This window comes from Lissotriton vulgaris, chromosome 2_1, assembly GCF_964263255.1.
Source record: "Lissotriton vulgaris chromosome 2_1, aLisVul1.2, whole genome shotgun sequence".
Classification (NCBI taxonomy): domain Eukaryota; kingdom Metazoa; phylum Chordata; class Amphibia; order Caudata; family Salamandridae; genus Lissotriton; species Lissotriton vulgaris.
In genome coordinates, this window is record NC_141687.1 from 125,924,578 (window position 1) to 125,946,216 (window position 21,639).

At 48.8% G+C, this 21,639-nt stretch overlaps 1 protein-coding gene across 4 annotated transcripts in view; it reads left to right on the forward strand.

Moving 5' to 3' along the window:
* SH2B2 (SH2B adaptor protein 2) overlaps positions 1-21,639 on the forward strand; it is a 493,931-nt gene that overhangs the window by 274,916 nt on the left and 197,376 nt on the right. For all 4 annotated transcript variants that reach the window (XM_086954571.1, XM_086954573.1, XM_086954574.1 and 1 more), the window contains one exon: positions 5,497-5,588. In XM_086954571.1, coding sequence (XP_086810697.1) covers positions 5,497-5,588 — 92 coding nt within the window. The remainder of the gene's footprint in view (positions 1-5,496; positions 5,589-21,639) is intronic.

Consider the following 21,639-nt stretch of genomic DNA (forward strand, 5'->3'; position numbering starts at 1 on the left):
CCCACTTTGTTCTGCCCATTGTGCGCCTAGCATGGTATGTGCGGTGCAAAATCTTAAGCTGTACAAGCCAGAGCCGTGCTGGTATCCCTACCTCCTTGGGTGAGGTCAGTGCCTCCTGCCACTCCGTTTCGTCCATGTCCCCCTTGTCTACCATCTATTTTTCCCTCAGCGATGTTGTAGGGTCAGGCAGGTTATTGATTAATTTACGGTAAGTAAAAGACGTAGGGCGCTTCTGCATATAGTCTGTGAGTAATCTATCTTCTAGCGGGGAAGCCTCAGGGACGTCTGTGGCAGTGCCGCCAGCAGCGCGTGTCGTATTTGCGTGTATCGGAAAGCCTCTGAGGGAGCAAGGTCATATTGTTGTCTGAGCTGGGCAAATGGAATCACAGTCCCCTTATCCCATAGATCTCCTACAGTGGAGACACCTATGTTGTCCCATTGGTCAAATCCCTTGCTATTACGCAAACGCCCCAGTTTTTTTGTGTCCCATAGTGGGGTAAGTTGGGTAATGATCCCCTTCCATCCCAGTAGTGTCTGTGCTGCGTGCCATAGTGTAGCTGTGTGTTTTGTCGGTCCTATTTGTTTTGTGACTTGATCTTTATTGTATAATGCCGAAAGCATAGTTCCTGTGCCCTGCTGGGACCTGTCTGCACTGTAAGCTGGGTCGTCTTGGGAGGCGTGTATCCATTGATAAATAATTTTGAGGTGTGCCGCCTAATAATACAACTGGAAGTTAGGGAGCTCTATTCCTCGTCGTACCATCCTCAACTCCGTTTCGCCTGTGCTATTCGGGCCGGTTTATTGCCCCACAGTAGCGTGGATACCTGTGCAGCTAGTAACTTAAATTATTTTAGGGGCACTGGATATGGTGTGTTTTCAAGGGCATATAAAAAACGGGGTAAGGCCATAATTTTAAACAATGCTGCTTTCCCCAACAGTGTTAGTGGGAGCAGCTCCCAATGCGCCACATCTCTTTAAATGCTCCAGTGAGGGTGCCAAATTTCTGGTGAAGAAATCTCCTGGTCCTGCTGGGACGTGAATGCCTAGGTATTTATAGGAACCTTGGGAGAACAGGGCAGCTCTCAGGGAGATGTGGTGTGGGCCCCTGCAATACGTACAGGACAGACTTGGACCAGTTGATAGTGTAGCCTGATACTTTACCGTAACTGTCACATATCTCAAGAAGTACTGGTATGGAGTGCTCGGGGTTTGGCAAGTACACCAGGATGTCGTTGGCATAGAGGGATAGACGGTCTTCACATGCTTCCGCCCTTCGAATAACTTTCAATGAGGGGTCCCCTCTGATCTGAGTCGCCAAGGGTTCCAGCAGCAACGCGAAAAGGAGCGGTGCCGGGGGCACCCCTGGCGTGTCCCTCTTGTCAGCGGTATGTTGTCCTATATGTGCCCATTGGCCGTTACATGCGCTCACGGGTTGTTATATAGAAGGCGGACCCAGGCACAGAATTTGGGGCCGAACCCTAAATGACTAAGGACTGCAAAAAGAAAACTCCACTCCAGAAAAATGAAAGCCATTCTTGCATCTAAGGATATTACAACCGCCGGCTCCGTCAGGGCCTGCGCTTTGGCCATCACCCCGTGTAAGCTCCCTAGATTCAGTGCAGTGTTTCTATTTGGCATGAAGCCTGATTTATCCGGATGAATTAAGTGCGGGAGATGTGCTATAAGTCTGTTTGCCAAAACCTTAGCCAGTATTTTGGCCTCCGCATTTATCAGGGAGATTGGACGGTAGGAGGCACATTCGGTCGGGGGTTTCCCGGGTTTCGGGATAACCACTATTGTGGCTAGTTGCTGATCTTGCGGCAGCTAGCCTCTTCCCAGGCTGTCATTATACATACATAGTAAATGGGGGTTAAGAACGTCTGCCAGTTGCTTATACAATTCTATTGGGACCCCGTTGGGTCCTAGTGCATTTCCGGACTGTAATGAACGGATTGCGGTGTGCAATTCCTCCTCTGCAAGATCTGTCTCCAACTCCACGGAATCCTCTTGAGTGAGCTTGGGCATTACTATATCTTTTATGGAGGTCTCAGCTTCCTCTTCTGACACGTGCGACGTCGACGTATAAACGTCTCGGAAGTCCCGTGCCAGCGTGCTTACTATCTCCTGTGGGTCTTTTGTCAATTGTCCCCCAACCGTCTGTAGTTGTGCTATCCCCCTAATACCCTGCTCCCGCCTATCCAGCCACGCCAAGAGCTTCCCTGCCTTATCACCTACATGTAAATGTGTAAATGTAATGTGGCGTATTTGTATAGCGCGAACAGTGACCCGGAGGCATCCCGGCGCTTGTACTCCTACCACAAGAGAACCCCTCCTGGCTTTTCCTTGTGGGGTGTCCACTCCTGGGCATCCCATGGTGAAACCAGGCATCCCTTGTGTATCAGGGGGCCTTTGTGGAGACTAAGCAAGCTATTGCCCAGAGTTGCACCGTGGGACCCATGCTTAGAATCTGCACTGAGGCGAGAATATCCGGTCAGAGGAATCTAAGCCCGAAACCCGCCGAGGCGGGAATCGAACCCTGGTCCCTGGCCAGCGTTCTGCATCAAGGTCTGCTGCTCTATGCATTGAGCCACACTTCTCCACTATTGAGCCACACTTCTCACACATCATATACCTTATGCCTAGTTGCAGTGAGGTTGGGCACAGTCTCCTTTCGCAAATGGTCTCTGTATTGTTGTTGTGTGAGGTGCAGAGTGTGTGCTGAGGACGATGAGTGGTCATTTGTGTGGTGTTTCGGCCGAGTGGAATTCCACTCTAGATCTAGTAATTCTTTCTGCTTTTCTCGCCTTCAGTCCATGATGGAGACTATAGCTTTCCCTCTAATGACTGCTTTATAAGCTTCCCATAGAACTGACTGGGAGCTAGCAGACGTAGTGTTTTCCACAAAGAAATGCTTCGTAGCTTTGCAGATTTCCTTTCGAACTTTCGGGACCTGCAGGTACCCGGGGTAGCTAGGGTACAGCCTCCTACTGGTCACATGGTAATGTGAAAAGGTCAGCATTATCGGGGAGTGGTTAGAGATGCCTCTGGGCTTAATTGCTATATCCTCTGTGTTGTAAATTATTAGTAGAAGTCAGGAAATAATCTATTCTAGATAGGCTGTTGTGTGCGTTTGAGTGAAACATGTACTGTCATGTTGCATGATGTTGGTGTTTCCAAATGTCATCGAGCCCAAGTGCCTCTGTGAAACTCTGCAGGCGAGAGATTCCAGGCATCTGTGTCCTCACTGGGTATCTGTCTAAGTTAGCATTCATCGTGGCATTAAAGTCCCCCCGATAATCCGGTCCCCTTCTGGCAGCCTAAGCAGAAATTCACTAAGAGCTGGGAGCGCTACTGCGTGGAGCGCCAGGGGGATGTACACCGACACTACGTTGATAGCTTTCCCTTCCCATTGACCCCGTACCGCTGCAAATCTCCCCTGATCATCCTTTTTTGTCTGCTGTATTATGAAGGAGGAAGTCTTCCGTACCAATATACCTACTCCCCTGCAGCCCGATGAGAACTCTTGAGTGTACTGTAATTTTGTATCCCCACCTGTGCCTGTGAGGTATGTTTTTTGAAGGAGTGCTAACGTGGGGGTTTGACGTTTGAGAGCCTGCAATACCAGACCTCGCTTGATTTTATCTCCTAAGCCTTGTACATTCCATGCGAGTAGTGTTAGGGGGGTGATCGGCGCACTGGGGGTCGCTTCTAGATTATCTTCAGCCGGGGTGAGTGTCGCCATTAGTTCGGTAATCAGGGGTGTGTATTTTACATCATCCGTGTAGTGTTGAAGCCTAGCAGCCAGCGGGTACGATGTCCTTTTGTCATTGTCATTACAAACTAGAACCAAAAAACTCAAAGTCCAAGCCCCCCAACCTTGTGCCCCTCCCTCCCGCCCTGCCTCCCTGCCCGATGGACTTCGAACTGCCCGCCTCCCCAATTTAGTAGAGTGCTCAATCCCAACCCCAAACATTGTACTTGCTTGAGGGGGTTAAGAGGTCCAATGAGAAGCGCAGTCCTTCCCTTTCCCCTGCATCAGCCCAGTGCCCAAAGCCGGCAAAACTGCATCTTTGTCCTTTCTTGTGCTCTGATTTTTCAGTTATTTTCAGTTCGCCAGTGTTATCCGTGACCTAAGTCCTCATTTTGAGTGTGTTGTAGGCCATCCTCGTCTGGCCGCCGCTGTTCCTGTCCGCCCATGTCTTCACTCTCTCTTCGGTGGCGTTGGCCTCTAGCCCCGCATCGTGGACAATCCGCTTGGCGCCAGCCCTCCAGCCAGTCGTGTGCCTCCTCCGGCGTCTCAAAGAACCATGTTTTGCCCTCCGCCACTACTGAGTTTCGCTGGGAATAGCATTGCGTTGGGCAAGTCTTTGGCTCGTAGTTTTCTTAACTTCCAAGAAACTGCGGCGGCGCTTGGAGACCGCCGTCGTGTAGTCCGGGAAGAAAGACTCTGCTGAGTTCTGGATTCGGATCGGTGGGGCCACTCTGGCCGTTTGCAATATGACATCTCGATCTCGAAAGTTGAACAGGCGGGCAAGCACTGGTCTGGGGGGCACCCCCGGCTTGGGTCTTCCCCCGGCACTCGGTGAGCTCTTTCTACTGAGAAGAAGGCTGATAGTCCTTTTGGTTGTAGCCGAGTCCCTTTGGTTGTAGCAGAGTCTTTATAAGGTCCTCCACGTAAAGGTCCATTGCCGGGGTCCCTTCATGTGGGCGGGTCGCTGTATGGTCAAATCCTCTTCAGCTCAGAATGATTATCAGTCACTGAGCCATTACCTGTATTTATGATCGACTGCTCAGTTCACCGTCTTCGACGTGTAGGCCGTTTCCTGTGGGCCTCTGGATTCCTTCCCCCCCCCCCCCCCACAGCCAGTTTGGGGGGGGGAGGGGGGTTGGGGGGGGGGGTGGTATATCCGGTCCCTCCGCTGGCGCAGGCACCGCCACTCCCGAATTCAACTGGGGTGCGAGTCTCTGTGTCTCCGGCCCGAATAGGCCCTGGGGGCTCAGGTACTCCAGTCCCCGGCTTTCCTGGAAGCCTCTTATTGCATAAGGTTCCTCCAATACAATTCTAGGTCAATTGTAAAGTGCTAAAAGACACGAATGCATCCAAGCAGTGATAAATGAAACCCAAAGGGATTTTTAACAACTCATACAAAGAAATAAAATATTTTCTATTGTAAAGATTCTTTTGGATTAGGTAAATCATCTCCTCCCCAAGCAGAACTGACAGCCTTCTACTCAAATCAGGTAAAATCCTCCTGGCAGATGTTTGTAAAGCTGCAGTTTGACACCCGTTTCAACAAGAGCAACTATTATTGAGAACTGCCTTCTCACCTTGCAAAGAATACAGTGTAATGTTTGTAAGGTGCATTTGTTGCCTGGGCTACTTGTTATCCAGATGATCACCCCTTCCAGAACTTTGAAAACATTTACTAGTTACGTTTGTGCTTATTTGTACAATGAATGAATTCCCACAAAAATGTGACAGTTGTCTCTTTACAGGTAGAAAACAGTGCTGAATATATTCTGGAAACCATTGACTCCCTTCAGAAGCATTCCTGGGTAGCAGACATACAGGACTGCATAGACCCTGGGTAAGTTTGAATGATGAACAGTATTAAGGCTGCTGTGAGTCAAACTGGAACTGGTTGCTTTCATGTCATAGTAGGACTGGGGAACATTGTACTGTCCTATAGCACTGAAAGAATTTAATGTCCTGCTGGAGTCAGTCTTCCCTTCACAGCAGACACCAAAAAAATGCAGCATAAGGCAGCCATAGCTTGAGACGTCTATATATGTGTATATACATATGTGTATGTATATATCTCCTAATTTTACCATATAAGCTAACAGTAACACGTTGTTTTTTTGGGTTCCATTTTGCAATAAATTGTATTCTTTGAATAGGGGTTTCAATCTGCAGAGGTCCTTCTGGTATTCTGCATTTATACATTTCCTTTCTAGTGCTGAACATTCTTTTCCTAGCATCTTTTTTCAATTCTAGAAGTGAAACATTAGCATAAAACATTTTCTGCTCTTTAAAGTGCAGAGCTCGCTGGAAAATTGCCCATCACTGATGGAGTCTATTGTTATATGTTCATATCTGAGAGCATTGCTTTCCAGACTTCTTTTGCAGTAGCATCTATTTAAAGGTATCAACCAGATGGCATCATCTGTTGTGGCAGTGCCAAATCTACTTATGCATGGCAGGCATGCTGCTAGTGGTCCTATTGTGATGAGTATAGAATTTGTTCCAGTGATATCTCCAATTCCCATGGCATCTCTTCTCCAGCTGAAGTTCCTTATCCTGAGAGTAACTCAGGATCGTTAAAAAGGGTGTTGGGTAGGAACATTGTTAAAAGATATTTTGAGTAATAGAGGGCAATAATCAATTTCTGTAGGAACCCTGCATTGATTCTCTGCTTACTTTTCAAGTAAAATCTGTGAGATCTGTAGTGTCCAAGACTCTATGCTGCAGCAGCCATTGCTCTAGAACACTTCTGACTGCGAGAACACCAAATAAAATTGCAAACTCTACAACAGTAGTCCAATTAATAAGTCTAATGTAATCTGGATCCCAGAAGCCTAATGCATTTCTTGAATCGTTGCGCCCGTCATGTATGGGCCCATTTGTGTGTTTACCAATGTATCTTTAGCCTTGGACTCCGTCTCCATTTTGTTAATGTTTATGTTCATGTTAATGTTAAGAATGATTTGTAGAGCGCACTTACACCGATTGGTTTCATGGCACTGTAGAAAAGGCAGGGTGCGTAGCTCGAGAGGACCTTTAGTTGTAAGCTTGCTTATAGAGCCAGGTTTTAAGTGCTCTTCTGAATTTCATGAGGTCCGGGCAGGCTCAGATTTCGAGGGGGAGGGAGTTACAGAGTCGAGGAGCGAGTGTGGCAAATCTGCAGCCTCCTGTGCGCCACAGTCTGAAGGAGGGGGTGTGGAGAAGTGAGAGGTGGGCTGAACGTAAGTTGCGGGTAGGTGTGTGCCTGACTATCAAGTTGTGTATGAATTTGGGGCTTTTGCAGTGCAAAGATTTAAAGATCAGGCAGCCTGTTTTGAAGGTGCAGCGTTGAAGCATGGGGAGTCAGTGTAATTTCCTAAGTAGTGGGGTGGCAGGTCATTTGGTGCCGCGCTAATCACCCGACGAGACGTACCGCCCGCCACCGGACATAGAGAGCCCTGCTAACTACTATTAGGCAGGGAGATCTTTTAATCTCTTGAACTCGACATCATAGAGGATCAAGAAACTTCCTACATTTTGGAAAATAGAAAAGAAAAATACCCATCGTTTTTAGGTTCAGGACTGTTTCAAAGAAGAATATAGATCAAAAAAGAGCAAGTCCAACCTAACATCATAAAAGAAATAACTAGAGTGCAATAGATCCTGAATCTAGATCTTCAAGGACCGATCCCTATCAGGCACTCATCTACGCTAAAGAGTTCCGGTTGGCGGGCTTAGATCCTTTAGACATCTATATAATCAGCTATATCATAATCGACACCGATAAAAGAGAAATAGAACATTTAATTTTAACCAACTATCCTCTGCTGACATTTCCATTTTAATATTGTGTGGCTGCTCCAGGAAGAAGGCGCTGGCCGCCGAAACGCGCGTAGAGATTGAATCTTCATGCCACCTAGCTAATATAAATTTCTATGTCTGTTAAGTGTTAAATTGTGATTGTCAACTGTACTATGAGATTTTTTTATTGTTATTTTAATGTCATATAATGAACCTTTTTTACCTGTGTTAACTAACTAATAAAACCGTGTTTTTTAAGCAGCTGTAGTCCATTGCTATATATCTTTTGACCTTAAAGTAATTCACTGTTTTTAATTGCCTAGGTTGTTATTTCTCAAATATGTGGGGTGGCAGGTTGCCATCTAGGTTGGCTTAGGATCAGTCTGGCTGCGTGGTTCTGGGCCATCTGTAGTCGCTTCAGTAGGTAGAGAGGCATGCCAAGATATAGAGTATTGGCGTAGTCCAGATGAGTTAGGACAGTGGCTATCACCTCCTGGGTGAGGGCCTCTGGTGTAAGGAGGCGAAAAACCTTTCTTATTTTCCTGAGTTGGCAAAAACATTTGGAGACCACAAGACCCACTTGTGATTTCAATGAGAGATCGCTGTTTAGTGTGACTGAGTGTTTTTGCCGATGGTGAGGGAGAAGGTGGTGAGCCCATCTCTGAAGGCCAGTAATGTGGGCCCCAGTGCTTCGGATTGTCCCCTGTGAGACAAAACCCTGGCAAGACCAGCTCAGTCTTGCCAGGGTTTAGTTTAAGATGGTTTTGGTCTATCCAAGATTGGATGAACCTCATGGTAGACTGAAATCTGGTAAATGAGCACTCTGTTATTGATCGTGAAGAGCAGTTGTAGGTCGTCTGCATAGTTGAAGACCGTCACCATCCTATCTCTTAGGGACTGAATTAAGGGGAAGATGTAGAGGTTGAACAAGTTAAGGGGAAGATGTAGAGGTTGAACAAGTGGGGGGACAGGGAGGAGCCCTGTGGGACACCGCATGTGATTCTCTGTTTGGGGGCAACCAGATTGTTAAGGCGGACGGCCTGGGATCTGTTCTCCAGGAAGGATCTTAGCCAGCTGGCCGCTGTGCCCTTGATGCCGGCCTGGCCGACACGGTCGATTAAGATGGTGTGATCGACCGTGTCGAACGCGGCCGAGAGGTCCAGGAGCACCAAGGCCTGGGGGGAGTTATTGTCTGCGCAGTTGCGAAGTGTGTCCAGTACGGTGAGTACGACAGCTTCCGTCGAGTGCGCAGGCCGTATGCCTGCCTGATGGGGCTCGAGGTAGTTGGACTCCTCCAGAAAATTAGATAGGCATCTGGCTACATGTGCCTCCATCACCTTTGCTAGGAAGGGAAGCAGGGAGATGGGGCGGTAGTTTGACATGCATGTGGGGTCACCCCCTGATTTTTTCAGGAGTGGCACTACTGTCGCTTCCTTGAATGCTGAGGGGACTTGGCCAGATGATGAGGAATAATTCAGGAGAGTAAGGGCAGGATCTGGCAGAGCGGAGAAGCAGTATTTTAGTATGTGAGGGGGGCAACTTTCTGAGGGGGCGCCAGATTTGACTTTAGCAAGGAGCTCTTGAAATGTCTCTAAGGTGATGGGGGGGGGGGGGGGAGCTGTTGATAGTGCAGTTGTTTTTGAGGGTAGCGAGGGCGATGGAGTTGGGGAGTTTCGGAATACTGGCTCTAATGGACGAGATGTTCTCAATGAAGTAGTCATTGAGTGAGTCACAGAGGGTTTGGGTGGGGGTGGTCCTGGGGGGGTACACTGTATAAGTTGGTCAGTTCATTCATTATGGTGAATATGTCTTTCGATTTGTTATTAGAGTTAAGAATGCGTAAGGAAAAATGGGCAGTTTTGTCAGAGAGGATAGCCTTCATGTATTCCTTCCAGGCGGTGGTAAATCTGAGCTTTATGTCTGGGGCGTAATTCCGGCGCCATTGTCGCTCAATTTGGCGTAGGGCCAGTTTCTTAGATTTCAGCTCAGTCGAGAACCATCTCTGGGCGTCTGCACGACGCGCCAGTTTGACTTTCTTAAGGGGGGCATGTGTATCGCTTGCTGCGTGCATCCAGCCAGAGAGGTTAGCTTCTTCATGTATGTTAATGTCCGGGTGGGGGGACGGGATAGTGTTAGTCATTGTCTGAAGAAATTCCATTTTATCTAAAGCGTTCCATTTCCTAGCCAAGCTGCTGCAACCGTTGTGGCTTTCTTGGTGGTTGAGTGGGCAAGTGTAAATTTAAGTAGGTAGTGGTCGGACCATAAGCAAGGAAACGTGGCTGGGTCGTGACCAGCAAAGAGTTAGTCCAGACTTGATCTAGAATATGTCCTTTGTGGTGAGTGGGCAGGGAGACCTGCTGAGTGAAGTTTAGGTTGGTGAGGAGGTCAGTGAGTTCACTGGAGTGAGGGCCTTCGAGGGGGTCATTGAACCAGTAATTGAGGTCGCCTATGAGAAGGACCCTGGCGTGTCAATGATCAAGTTTGCAATCTGTTCACTTAAAGCGAGGGGAAAAGACTGCATGTAATTTGGTGGTCTGTATACGAGCACACAGGCAATGGTGTCATAGAGGAAGTCCAGTTTTATCACCAAGTTCTCCGAGTCCGGGAGGTCAAGGCAGGTCAGGACATTTACTTTAAGATTGGAGCGAATGATAGCTGCGACCCCCCCCCCCCCCCTCCAGGTTTGCCGGGTGGGCGATCGGCGTGGAGGATGTAATAATCGGAGGGGAGTGCTGCCAGTATGTCAGGGGCCGAGTCGGGTGTCAGACCAGTTTCGGTCAGTAAAAGAATGTCGGGTCTGTCTGTGACCAACAGAAGGAAAAATGTCTAGATGATGTTTCACAAGGGAGCGGGTATTAAGGTAGGAGATGGCTAGGGGATGAGGTCTGGGCTCGGCCGGCTTGGGGGTGTTTGATCTGGGGGAGTGGGCCAGCCCCATGATTTCCGGGAAGGAAGATCGCTCCACGAGGATTCCCAGCTTATTGGCCCAGCTACAGGTGGCCTGGGGAGGGCTAGATTGACCTTTGTTATGTTTAATGAGGTCGTCAGAGGAGTAGGTAATCCCACGGGCAGCGTGGCTGGCCCCGTCTGGGCAGACGGGCTTGCCTATGGCGCGCCTTCGGCTCTGCGCGCGTCCGCTATGCAGTCTTGGCATTGTAGTGTAGTTCCTATATTCCCAATAGGCTCTGCGCATTGGAATAACATAAACGGCAGTTTAGACGTAGGACTGAGGTCGACTAGGTTTCTACTGAAGATGTTATACTTAATTAGGTATGCCAGCTAGCTCAGAGGTCACTAGAAACTTTCTCGAATGAACAGGAAGGAGTTAACTTCCCTGATTAGACAAGAAGGGATTAGCTTCTGACAACCGCATAAACATGACAACTTGGCTCCCTCCAGAATAAGGAGTATATCTCCAGATTCATGTGAAAACAATAGATAGCTATTTCACTCAGTCAATCGTGCATACTTAGTTTCACCAGAGTGCAGAGAAATAGAGAGACGGGCGTTTTCAATAAAAGGTGTTATTTATTGAGCAGTCTTCTTTCTCATGCAAGAGAAGGGAATTGCCACAATTGCAATACTTGTCATAAAGTAAAGTGCGTTCAGTAAAAGGAGTACTATGAAATAATACTGCAAAAGCATTGATCTGGTTTCTGAGCCACATGATACTTAAAATGGATAAAATATATACAATACATACAATGATAAAAGTTGACTAAACATACTCAACTAGTGCTTCTAAATACGCCTACCCCAGTGTACCTAGCCTAAGCCTAGTACGTGGGAAGAAGTAAGGGAGTCGCAGTTTAAGTTAAGTTAGTTTTGCCAAGAATCTGAATCAAGAATTCTCTAAGGGTCTAATCAGCTCCGTACCTTGGTTTTAGAATGAAGGAGGTCTTGTATCTCGTTCTCAGGACTCGATCTCCCAGTAACCCGCAAGGGTGACTGGAAACACTGGAGCTGGATTTTCTCGGCAGGAGAAAAGACAGCGTCTTTTTCAGTGCATCCAATGGGAGGGACGGCTTCCTTTGGCACTTTCATCAGCTGGGCTTTGGGTAAGTAGATAGCCGCTCTGCTCCAAACCACTGTGTGTTGCTTAAGGCAAATGCTGGTATATTCATACCTGGAAGGTGCTGTGTTAAGAACCGTCACTAGGAACTGGCGGTTCTTTCAGGACTCGCAGGAGTTCTAGGACAAATCAAAACAAAAGCAGGGGGAATTCCCAGGTTGCTGGAGGTTTGGTTTGTTTAAAGAACTCGTTGTACTTTCTAGGAGTCTAAGGAAGTAGCCTTGCCGTATTGGGACTGCATTGGCTATTACTAAACATGGATATGATTCTTATGCCTTTATAAGAATCTGATTTGTTATAACCACATAAGGGCATAAATTGGGGATATTTAGTTAGGGTCCTAGATACGTTTACAACAGCATGAGCCTCATATATACCAGATAGGCGTTGTCAGGTGGGTGTGTCTCGCTTCGCCCGGTCCGCCCTCCACTCAAACCGCCTCAGCTGCGGTGGACCGGGGTCGGAGCGGGGAGCGTGCGGCGCAAGTAATAGTGCAGGTAAAATATTGATACCAAGTTTAAAAAAGTTCTGCAGCCAACATACGACACAAGGGTACAGCCCAACAGGCACGACTCACGTCTGTTCTCTCGCGCCTTGAACAGCTACTGGCCTTATGTGCAAACGGATTGTAATTAACACTTTGATAATCAAATCACGTGTTAACTCATTGGATGAAGTGTGGAGAAGTGTGGCTCAGTGGTTAGAGGCGGCAGACCCGGATGCTGGGATCGACCGTGGACCAGGGTTCGATTCCCCGCCTCAGCGGGTCTCGGGCTCAAAAATTCCACGGCCTCGATAATTCTCGCTCCGGTGCCTACTCGACTCACGGGGTCTCACTCTGCAACTCTGGGCAATAGCTTGCTTAATCTCCACAACGGCCCCTCGCGGTGGGATGCCTGGCTTTCACCCTGTGGACACCCTGCCGGGGCCTCTCACAGGGGAATACCAGGACGGGTTCCCTAAGCAAGCGCCAGGATGCCCTTTGGGTGACAGGTTGCGCTATATAAGTACACCTACATTTACATTTACATGTTTAGAACTGAAAGCCCTTTTCCACTATGATTTGCAAGCTGATGTGATGAAGGTTTGCAAGCGTGTCACTTTTTATGTCTTTCTGCAACATTTGATACTGTCAGTCATGAGAAACGAGCTGATTGCCTGTCTCGGCTCCATTGGACTCTGGGCTATCTTAGGCCTTTCTTATCGAATCAAACTCAGTTTGTAGCTTTTCTCTGGGGCTCTGCCCTCTCCAGATTTTTGTTGAACTTGTGTGTCCCTCCTTTAAGCAACTATAGTTTCCCTACAACTGTCAAATCTTGTCCATTGTCATGAGTACCCAGCTGTTGCTCTGATTTGATCAACAGACTTTGAACTTTGTTTGCAAGCTGAGTGACTATTTAAGTGCCATTCAGGGCCAATTGATGAACCGCTACTTTAAACTCAGTGGAAACAAGATAGACTTTTTAATCATGGGTAAGGCTTTGTTTAGGTCTCGGCCTGACGTAAGCAGCACATGCGCTGCTCTTGTCATACGAGGCTTCTTGGAATCCATACGATTCCAGAAGCCGTGTCCCAGCTCCGCTTTCAGCTTCGATTTGTGCGTGTCGTTTGGCGTCACAAATTATGCTAAAGGCAGTTCAATGATTGCACCGAAGGCATGTCAATCCATCATTATTGCCACCCTGTTTCCTTTTATCCACCCCCAGCGGGATTGGATCACTTACTGGCGGCGGGAAACAGTGTCTCCTAATTAGCCGCTACACACTTTTTTGTTATCATTCGCCTCTGGCAAAAGGCAGCCGCGTGTTTATTGTTGCATTGCGCTTTCACTTAAAGTGAAAGCGCGATGCAATTATAAAGAAGCGGCTGCCGTTGCCAAAGCCGAGACCTTGTTCAGAGAAGGTGAGGTGCTGGGATAGAGCCTGGAAGGGCAGCAGGAGTTTAATGAATTCGTCGATGATTGTGGAAATGCATGTACATTTCCACAATCATAGACTAATTCAATAAACAAGGCACTTCAAATTCAAAAGTCCTGGCAAGACATTCTTTGACGTGCGGTTAGAGGCGGGCGTTTGATTAAGGTTTCACAACGTAGCACAATATTGTTTCTATGCGCTTCATTATGCAGCACTACATCACCTCTGATGAGATGTTACTGGAGCGTAAAAATAATTGTGGGAGGAGGGGGTAGGTGGGAATGAATGCATGCATGAATGATGTAGGGGAGTGCCGCTTGAATTAACTGCACAATGCGAAATCCGTTTTGTTGATCGCTTCCATGTGCCACTGTGCATTGAAGCAACTTCAAGAGTCCTGGCAAGACTATGCTTTGTTGATGTGCGGGTAGAGGCAGGAGTTCAATTAAAGTTTCAAAACGTAGCACAATATTGCTTCTAGACGCTACATTATGCAGCACAACATCGCCTCTGATGAGATGTTACTGGCGTGGAGGAGTGGAAGGCAGCCAAGCTGACCCGGGGCTGGCCTGCTGCCCTCCTCCCCAACACTCATGGATGGTATTCCCCCTCCCCCCATGGAGGCGGTGGGGGCCAAACGTTGCCTCAGCTGGGGGTGGGCATCCATCACAGACCAACCAGTGTGTCTGTGGGAGGGGGGGCCGCCTTCAGCTGGACAGGTCATTAACGCTCCGTCAGCACTAACTGATACTAACTGACTGACTGACACTGATTCACGTGGCCCTCAATGCTCACCCCTACACAAAGGTGCCAGCCATTCCATTTCTCAGAGTTGCAGGGCGCTCATGGTACACGGGGGGAGTGCCACATATGTACCCAATCATTCGAGGTACTCGAGAAAATGGAAGTAGAGGTGGGCTTTACAGGGCAGTCATTTTACACAATGAAGAGGACACAACACATGAACCCAGAGGTGCAAGCACTGTTCACTGTACACAGAGGTGCAGGTTGTTCCCAAAAAATACACAGACATTTCCTGTACTTTAGGATTCTGCCACTCACTGCACACAGACATAGGCGCAGAAATAAGAGCCACGGGCACACACTCAACACAAACTTGGTGTACAAAGAAATAAATGCAGGCACATACTGGGTGCATTCACTCACTGTGCACAGAGGTACTCCAATCAAACTTGTGCAAAGCGGTTCTTACAGTGCACATAGATCCGGACTCTCTGAGCGCGTGCACTCAAAGCCTCCCCTTGTACACAGGGGTACAGAATTCTGCTGTACACTGATGAACCCTGTATACACAGTCAGAGCATCACCAGTTCACAGGGGATACAAGCACACGCACTATGCAAATATCTTCCCTTGGTCTTCTCTTACCCCCAGTTCCTTCCACTACCGCCTGAGGCTGTGCACATCCTTCTTGCCTGCTGAAAGACCATGTTTCTCTCCATGTGTTCCCATACCTGGCGTGTCACGCAGTTTGGTGCTTATTTTTCCTCCATGTTAAAGAATAGTACATGTTTCAGCACCCAGACAAATGTGCTGCATAGCTAAATACATATAAGGTCCCAAAGGCGAGACAGATTACATTGCAAATGCTTGTTTCTCCAGTATTAGGGGTATCTTTCATATTTCAAATGCTCGAAAAATTCCCCGTCGTCGAAGTGGGACTCCCACGGTACATAACATAGTAGTAAGAATCGTATATGTATATATATATATATATATATATATATATATATATCTAAGAAATACATAAAAGAAAAATTCCAATATGTATATTCCTTTTAAAACAAAGTCTTGAAGTGCCATAGAACAAAATAGGTCCATAGGAATCAATAGGGAGAGCTCACTTTAGTAACATATCTAAGTCATATAATAGTCCACTTTCCAGCCAATCAGGCTGTAGCACCCTCTAGAACGATCTCCTCAGAAGCTCAAGCCCTCAGATTTTCTACTGCACGTCGTGTGAAGGGAGTCTCCCTGAGCTCTGCTCAGTTTTTTACTTCGAACTTTCAGCTATGTCTACAACAAAGAAGTCTTTATTCAGACCCTGTTCCTCATGTGGAAAACTGCGTCTTTTCCAGGAGGACACTCATTAAAAATTGCATTTATTGCTTATACCCGGATCATGAGGTGAGGAGTTGTACATTTTGCAGGACCTTTTCAAATAAGACTTTGAAAGAAAGAGAGGCCCGTCTCCTTCTGTGGCTACAGAAGTTGAAGACTTAGGACAACACTGTGTCTGATTTGGAGAGTGTTTCTTCTCGTCAACCTGCATTCTCTCTGAAGCGTGGGTCTGAGTCTGATGTTCCTTCTCCTTTTCCGAAGAAAAAGAAGCTCGTGGACGCTTCTAAGTCAGTCTCCCCACGGGATCTGCCGGCCTCTACGCCTACCGGACCTACTTCTCTGGCGTCGCAGATTTACCCTGTGCCCTCGTCCTCTAAAACGAGAGCCAGCTCGTCGATGACGACGAAAGCCGTCGACATTATTATGACGACGACTACTTCCCTGTCGACGACTATGACATTGACGACGACCACTTCGACGCTGATTCAGGAGGTCAGGCCTATTTCTTCTATTATCAAGATGACGACTAAGAAGCCAATCTCGTCTACGACCCAGTCTAAACGCCATTCGTCGACGTCTCACTCTTCGTCGATGCCTGCCTCTTCGTCGACGACGGCCTCATCGACAATCACTGCCCCGTCGACGACCCGCTCCTCGTCGACGGCATCTTCGACGACGTTACAAACCTCGTTGACGACAGCAAAGCCAACGTCGACGAAAAAGACCTAGTCGATGACTGCCTATAGTTCCTTCATTGTCGGAAGCCTTCCAATCATAGTCTACTTCAGGAAAGTCCTCAGCAAAAATCTTAACGGCGACATCGTCGACATCATCGTCAACGGTACCGTCGACGGCTCCATTTTCATTTGCCACTGCTACCACCGTGGTTACAGCTACTAATGTCAAACGCCCAGCTCCTTTGGATTTGAGCCCTTTGCTCCATCGCTCCAGTCCTCCACCTGAATTGTTTGCCTCTGAAGAAGAGAGTGATTCAGAGGGCTCCTACGTGAACGATAACTTTAGGGCTGCCAGTAGCCCTTCGGAGTTGCACATTAAATATCAGGACTGTGATGATGCTGACGAGCAGGAGTTGCATGTCCCTGCCCCAGAAACCTTGCATGCTAATGAACAAGATCTTCCTATGGCACAGTTGCCTATGTCCTTGATCTCTAACCTACAGTACATGCTCGATGACTACAACCGTCGATTTCCACCATCCACGCCGGCCTCTACATTGCCTACAACTACACAGCCTTCTGTGCCTGCTCCGAGAGCCGTCTCTCCTACTCCACAACTTCCTGTTCTGGTGGATACTGATAATAATACGGATACTGACCAGGATGATGACGCTGCAATGGCAGATTGGGATGCTTATCAAGCACAAACTCCGTCTCCTCCTCCAACTTCTCCTTTGGGGTTGCCTTCAGTTGACATTGGGGGTTTCCATCTGTTGATGTAAAGAGCTGCCAAACGATTTCACTTGCCTATTGTCGTCAGGCAAGAAGATTTCTTTCTATATGATTTCAAAGATCAGCCTTTTTTTTTTTTTTTAAAGACCTTTATTGTTCAATTCTTTCTTGCATTCGGCACTTGGCCTACAACCCACAGGGGCCGGCAGCAGGTAATACTGATCGTAGGAAGCATTAGCAAGTGAACACAGCCAATAAGCCGGCAACCCTGGGGTCCGGCGGCGTAGTATAGGAAAAGAGTCATGTGAACATAGTTCAATACACAGCACAGTAACAAGCAGGTCTATGAATTGTGTCATTTTGTAGTTAGTTTAGACACATCAATGCTTTGTCAGTGTTGGCATCACTCGAGCTTTGATCCATCTCCACAGGGAGAGGACTATCAGTATGGATACTAAAGGTTGTGTGTTCACGATGCCATCCTGTTGCGGGTTGGTGTGAAATAGTATAGCTCACTAAGGCATGTGCATAAACGTATGATGTAGACGGCGCCAGGTTGCGACCACTGTAGCTGGGGCGCAGTTGCCCACAGGCCTTGCAGTTGGTAAACCTTGTAGTGGTGCCAGCGTGTGCACAGATGTCTACGGTAGCTACCGGTGCATGGTGTCAGCCGTCTAGCGGTGGAAGACATTGTTTCAGGCCGCGGCCCAAAGCCTCTATTGTACGGTGGGTCGTGCCACGTCGTTGTAATAGGAGCATAGTGTGTCAGCAGGTGCGTGCTGTCTCGTGGTATAGCCATGGCGTGTAGAGTAGTATCGACAGGAACAATAAAGGGCCTGGTCGGGAAACATGACCAGTGTGGGAATTAGTTCCGGAACTTTTAGAACTATGGGGGTAAACAATAGCATCTGTCAGCGCGTAAAGGAGGGGGGTGGTCGCAGGTGCAGCGGTAAGTTAACAGTCCGGGGACTGGGTGCGGCGGGGCAATCGCCGGGGTGCAGGGGGGGGCCCGGGTGGAGGCCAACGTGAGACGACTCCAGGACATAGCTATGACAGGGGCCATTCTCCAAGGGGCATGGCTAGGATCTGCCGTGTAGGAATTGTCGCCCAGTGTGGAGGAGCGGTCAGTGTGTCCTCAGCGGCAGGTCGCAGAATGGGAGCTAATCGGAACAGGGGCAGCGATGTAGGCGTGGCGCAGTGCAGGCAGGTGAGGCGTGGCGAGCGGGTGGGAGCATTAGCATCAGCCCGGGCCGCAACTGCATAGAGAAGGGGGGGGGGGAGAGCGGGCGAGGGGGAGAGAGAGAGGGGGGGGGGGGGGGAAACTGCGGCAATCGCAGTGGTCGCTTGTGGTGCCTCCCATCTTTGGCACTGGGTCGTTTCTTCTCACGGTACCTCTTGTTGTCCCTGACAGGTTTGCCTGAAGGCCTTGAGGAGGTCCTCCCAGAGCTGCGCGATTGGGAATTTCCGGAGGCCAGCTGTTTCCTCCCGGATAAGCACCGTGTTCTCTGCCCGTGCCCAGTTAAGGAAGGACGCGTGCCAATGTCGGATGTGTGGGGGGGCATTGGCTTTCCAGTGTTTGGTGATTAAGCGCTTGGCCGTGATCAGGCCCATGTCCCAGAACCTCGCCTGTACTTTGTTCAGTTTTGTGCGCCTATAGAGTCCTAAAATACAGGCCTCCCATGTGCGTGGCACATGTTCGTCAGTGCTTTGCGTGAGCGAGTATGTGACCTCGTCCCAGTATGTCTGTATGGTGGGGCAATACCAGAGCATGTGCAGCAGGTCCGCCCCCACCAGGGTACAACGCTGGCAGGCGGTGTCAGTGGCCGCAAAGTATCTGTTTATTTTGTCGGGCGTGAGGTAGGCACGGTGCAAAATGTAGAACTGGATGAGTTTAAAACGGGGGTTACGCGGAACATTCGTCAGTCCGGCCAAGATCATTGCCCACTCCTTACCTGTCCAGTCTCTTCCTCTGTCCGTTGCCCACTTCTCTCTGAGTAGCAGTGTGGTAGGTTGCATGTGGGTTAGTAGGGCTTGTGCCAGCCAGTGAATGATATGGGAGCCGTTGCCCATGACATGCAAGTATTGCATGAAGTAGTGCATCGGCAGTTCTTCCGACATGTCCCCCCAGGAGGCAGTCAGTGTGCGCGTCAGGGACGCATGCAATAAAAACTGTCCATCCGGGAGGTCCGTGCCAGCTGCGAAATCCGCGAAGGAAAGCAGTGTGCCATCAGCATAGAGGTAGCCTAGTGTTTCCACCCCGACCTGTGTCCAGCTGGCCAAAAGGGCCTCTGTCAGGACACCCTGTGCTCTGGGGGTGCCCAGAAGAGGAAGTATAGGGGCGTACGGCTTCGTTGTGCGGGTGAGTCTTAGGCATCGGAGGAAGCATTTGCTCGCCACCGCCAAGTGTAGCTGCGCCGGACAGGGGGGCCGAGCCATAGGATGGAACAGTGAGTAAATTTGTGTCTGGGTCCAGACAGTAGAGTCCGAGGCAGTGTCCTCCAGGTTCCTACCGCTGAGCCATCCCGACACCCACTGAATCTGTGCAGCTAGGTAGTACAGTTCCATGTTAGGCACGGCCAGGCCTCCCGAATCAGTGGGCATGTATAATTTGTTGAGTGCTACACGAGGGCGGCCTGCGTTCCAGATAAGGCCACGGAGTATACCTCCAGGTCCCGAAACACTCTGGTAGGCACGTATGTGGGAATATTCCCAAAGTAGTATAATAGCCGTGGCAGGACTATCATTTTGGCCAATGCCACACAGCTAGGTACATTCAGGGGCAGAGTTCGCCAAAAGCTGATCTGGGCACGAATGGAGGCGATCGCCCGCATTAGGTTCCCCTCCAAGATATCTGTTGGGTTCCGATAGACGTGAATTCCCAAATAACGGAAAGTGGTGGGGTACCACTGCAAGCGCTCCCCACCTAGGCGGATGTCACTTTCCGGCGTGTCCGGGCTGAAGGAGTAGGCTCCCGACTTGGACCAGTTGACCCTCAATCCTGACATTTCCTCAAAGGTGTTGAAGATGTCTGTTAGAGATTCAAAGATCAGCCTTTGAGGCAGGTGCATTCTAGTCCAATCATAGACTTCATATGGAAAGAAGGCCTCAAACTTATGGAACGGCCTAATTCTGTCCCTGCTGCGCTTCGCGTATTGACAAAAAGTATAGGGCACCTGAGGATTCGCCTGCTTGTCTAGTCTCTCAGCCGATACCCGACTCGGTCATTACACAGGCTGCACAAAAGAGGTCCCGTAATCCATCTTCTGCTTTAACATCGCCTCCAGATCAGGATAGCCGCCGACTGGACACCATCGGCAAAAAGTTTTCCACGATGGCTGCAACCATTGTTCGGGCTGCAAATTCTTTAGCCATCCTCGGCTGTTACGACCGACGGATGCGGTCCGAAATTGCTGCCTTGGTTGACCTCATACCTGAAACGTCTAGAGCTGAAGCACAAAAGATCGTACAGGAGGGTGAGAAGATTTCCTCTGAAATCATTGACTGTTCTATTGATATTTCCTCTACTGGTTTCCGACAGCTAGCTGGCACTGCAGTTTTACGGAGACAAGGCTGGCTCAAGTCTACGTCCTTTCGACCGGAGGTGCAAGCTTAAATACTTGATTTGCCTTTCGATGGCGAGTCCCTCTTCGGAAAACACGTGGACGACGCCCTGGAGTCTATTAAAAAGGACACCGATACTGCTCGCGCCCTATGTTCTCTGCAATACCGGAAGAGGCCTTTTCGTGGAGCACGTGGTCAGGGCACAACCTCCTCCAATTTTCATGGCTCCTCCCAATACCGCTCTTAAAATGACAACAGACAGCGTTACTCCAACCAATCGCAGTCTCGACATAACGACTCAGGCCATACAGGCGTAAAACCACCTACAGAGGAGGTAACTCCTCCAATAAAAAGTGACTTTCACAACTTCAAGCCTTTTCCCACCTTACAGATAGGAAGTCCAATCTCCCAAAGATTTTTCAATTGGTCACAAATAACTTCGGACCGTTGGGTTTTGGTGGTTATCCAAAAAGGCCATGCTCTGGAGTTCATCAAATTCCCACCCAACCGCCCACCATCTGGTCCTCCTCCAAAACATCTAAAGGAACTGTTTGCCGAAGTTGCAGTAATCATCCAAAAAGGTGCAGTCAAAGTGGTTCCTCAAACATCAAGGGAATGGCTTCTATTCCCGCTTTTTTCTCATCAGGAAAAAGTCGGGAGAGTGGCGCCCGATTTTTGATCTCTGAGCCCTCAACAAATTTGTCAAGTCCAAAACATTTTGAATGCTGACCTTGCTGGAAATTTCGCAATTCCTGAATCCGGAAAAGTTCCTCTCCACAATCGACCTCCAAGATGCACACTTTCATGTGCCAATCCATCAAAGGCAGGGATGGTATCTCCGTTTCAAGTGGGATCAAAGCACTACCAATTCAATGTTCTATCTTTTTTGGCCTTCGTTCTGCACCGAGGGTCTTCACAAAGATCATGGCTCCGGTGGCGGCTTATCTACGCCTGCAAGGCATACAAATCTACCCTTATTTGGCACCAACCTTTCTAACAGCAACTACCACACTCAGACTTGCCTTTCCCTCTTCCGCAAACTGGGTCTCTCCATCAACCAAGAGAAGTCACATG